This window comes from Triticum dicoccoides, chromosome 5A (genome assembly GCF_002162155.2).
Source record: "Triticum dicoccoides isolate Atlit2015 ecotype Zavitan chromosome 5A, WEW_v2.0, whole genome shotgun sequence".
Taxonomy (NCBI): Eukaryota; Viridiplantae; Streptophyta; class Magnoliopsida; order Poales; family Poaceae; genus Triticum; species Triticum dicoccoides.
Genome location: NC_041388.1, coordinates 373,696,520 through 373,698,929, shown reverse-complemented (window position 1 = coordinate 373,698,929; position 2,410 = coordinate 373,696,520). Strand labels below are relative to the sequence as shown.

The 2,410-nt window shown below is 52.4% G+C and overlaps 1 protein-coding gene across 1 annotated transcript; it reads right to left on the bottom strand.

The window, feature by feature from the left end:
• Nucleotides 1-252: 252 nt before the first annotated feature.
• On the bottom strand, nucleotides 253-1,922 carry LOC119301593 (protein TIFY 10c-like). The gene is made up of 4 exons (XM_037578584.1): nucleotides 1,496-1,922; nucleotides 1,022-1,333; nucleotides 829-886; nucleotides 253-718 (listed from the first exon to the last, which is right to left on the bottom strand). The coding sequence occupies exons 1-4, from the start codon at nucleotides 1,905-1,907 to the stop codon at nucleotides 613-615; spliced, it is 888 nt and encodes a 295-aa protein (XP_037434481.1). The 5' UTR covers nucleotides 1,908-1,922; the 3' UTR covers nucleotides 253-612.
• Between the last annotated feature and the right edge of the window lie 488 nt (nucleotides 1,923-2,410).

The window sequence follows — 2,410 nt, the reverse complement described above, 5'->3', positions numbered from 1 at the left end:
ATTGGAGTTGCCCTAAGCTCTACATTTTTTATGTGTTCCATAATGCGTCGTAGTTTTGCTGAACATTAGATCCGCTGTGTAGCAAATAAACACAGCCTTTTTAAAAGCAGAAGTTCAATTTTCTTTTGAGGGGTAGCAGAAGTTCAATTGAACTAATAGGATCATCTCAAACTGAGCAGCCCATGTAAGAAAAGAAAACGAGTACTGCATGAATCAGGGGACTAGCTCAAAAAACAAAATAAAATAATCAAGGAACGCGCTGGCAACTTTCCATGACATGTTGAGGAAGGCAAACCATCTGTAATACGTTGCAAACTTGCAATAAAATGACCATGACAATAGTCCTAGTAGACCTAGGCTGCCAAACTGCCGTGAGCATACACAGCTCCAGCAGCAAACAATGGTCCGAACAGACGGCATATGCTTAAATACATATATCTACTAATAATTCTTACTATAAATGAATAACCAACACCCGATTATTGTCGCTTCAAAGCTACGAGTAAACTACCTGCACTAGTAGTAAAATAACATCCACGCTCCCCGTAGATCAATTGCCCTATAGATGTGGAGCCTGGTCAAGTGTCCATCATGCATATCTTTCTTGTACCGTCAGTTTGTCACTTCTTGGCCCAGCCCGAGCCAGGAGTTGTCACCATTAGCTTGCTTGGACGGAGCCGATGAGCCGTTAATTTGGTAGGGCGCCTTCGCCACTATCCTGGGGTAAATGAGCACAAAATGTTAGGGTCGTACATGTAGCAAGTTTCTGAAGGCATTTTTACTGTCTTCCTTCAGGAAGTTTTTCAGAGAAACGGCTAGATCAGGTACCTGCCCTTTCTTTTCTCGAGAAACCTGTGGAGTGAGTTCCTCCTCGCTATGGGCAGATCTGCAACCCAGCAAAAAATGTTGGAGCTCTGTTAGCGACAAGGATTTCATATGGGATTTTACATGAAACTCTGAAACAGTCTCTTCATCCACATTTTCATGGTAGAACTGTAAAAGGGGCCATGAGAATTAGTACCTGGGAGAGTGTTGTGTGCAGGCTGGGGAGGGCTCTGCTGAACGAGGCTGCTGCTCCCGGCCTTGTCGCCGGCGCCGTTGGCCATCTTGAACAAATCCTTGACCTTGGTGGACGGGAAGTTGTCAACCACGACCACTTTTCCACCGTAGAAGATGGTGAGCTGGTGCGCATCCTGTCCGGCATCTTGGTTGTCAGTTGTGGCCTTGAGAAACTGGCCAACACTAGATTTCTCGAGGGGGAACTCCACGTCCGCGGCGTTTGGCTCCTCCAGCCCCGACAGCAGGTTCATGGTGGTGGGCGGCTGGAAAGCTCCTGCAAATTCAGATGAACAACCGTGTGCTACATCTTGTAAGAACTTTGTTTCTAACTAAATGCATGAAACACATGATCCGTCAGCAGACAAACATCCCCTGTACTTTCTACAAGAAAAGAAGTTCACCGAGAAACCAATCGACAGGGCACGTCACGGCGTACCTTCTTCACCGACGACGGCGGCCGGCGGCGACATGTCGAGGCCGACGAGGCCCTGCAGCGCGCCGCTCTTCTTCTCCTTCATGTAGCGGCTCAGGAGGCTGCAGGTGGCGGCGAAGCCGGACTTCTCCTTGGCCGCCGCCGCGGCACCGGCACCGGCACGGCCGGCCATGCCCTCTCCTCCTGCCATCTTCCCGCCGCTCCCCGCCCCTTCCATGCACAGCAAACCAAGTCGCCTCTCCACCGCAGCAAGCTTCCTCGCTCCTTCCTTCGCTCTCCTGCTGCCTCCGACAAACAACTCCAGTGCACTTTTCCTCCTGCCGGGCGCGTCCGCCCTTTTAAAATGGATCGGGTCTTCGTGATAAACGGCGAGGTGGGACGACAAGGACCCGCCGGGCCGGGCACGGCCGGGCATGGAAAACGTGGGGGAATGGGAGGGGCAGCTCACTAGGAGTCGTGGGCACGACCGGACGGGTGGAGCGGTGAGGTCTCCGTCCGCGACGGTCCCATCGAGGGAAAAGGTCGTGGAGTGTTGGCGATGAATATCGGGCGGGGGCCGGGGGTGGTCACGGCGGCACGTGGTTTTTGAGCTCGTATTCGGGCCTGGATTTGACCCGCGGGGCAGCGCGCGCGCGCGGTAGGTCGCTCTCTCGGTTATTTTTGGGTGGATGGGATGGGAGGTACGTACGGGGCAAGGAGACGCGACGTGTGACCTACAAAGGGCATGTGTCGTGCGGAGGAGCGGTACAGTTTGGCCCCTATATGTGTGATAATGTGCTGATTTACACTTGGTGATTTTTGGCTTGCTCCGCTAAGCTGTTGCTCTATGACGACGGTTTTACTAGTCTCAGCCGATGGGTACAGACTGAGCCGGCTCTTGAGATTGAAGTGGTCAACGAGACCAATGTCAAGTCTGAG

Excerpts from the sequence above, each read along its gene's own strand:
- LOC119301593 (XM_037578584.1), bottom strand. The coding sequence starts at position 1,907 with ATGCCCGGCCGTGCCCGGCCCGGCGGGTCCTTGTCGTCCCACCTCGCC. Across the intron at positions 1,334-1,495 it reads CGCCGTCGTCGGTGAAGAAG|GAGCTTTCCAGCCGCCCACC; the intron begins GTACGCCGTGAC and ends CTGAATTTGCAG. Across the intron at positions 719-828 it reads CTCGAGAAAAGAAAGGGCAG|GATAGTGGCGAAGGCGCCCT; the intron begins GTACCTGATCTA and ends CATTTACCCCAG.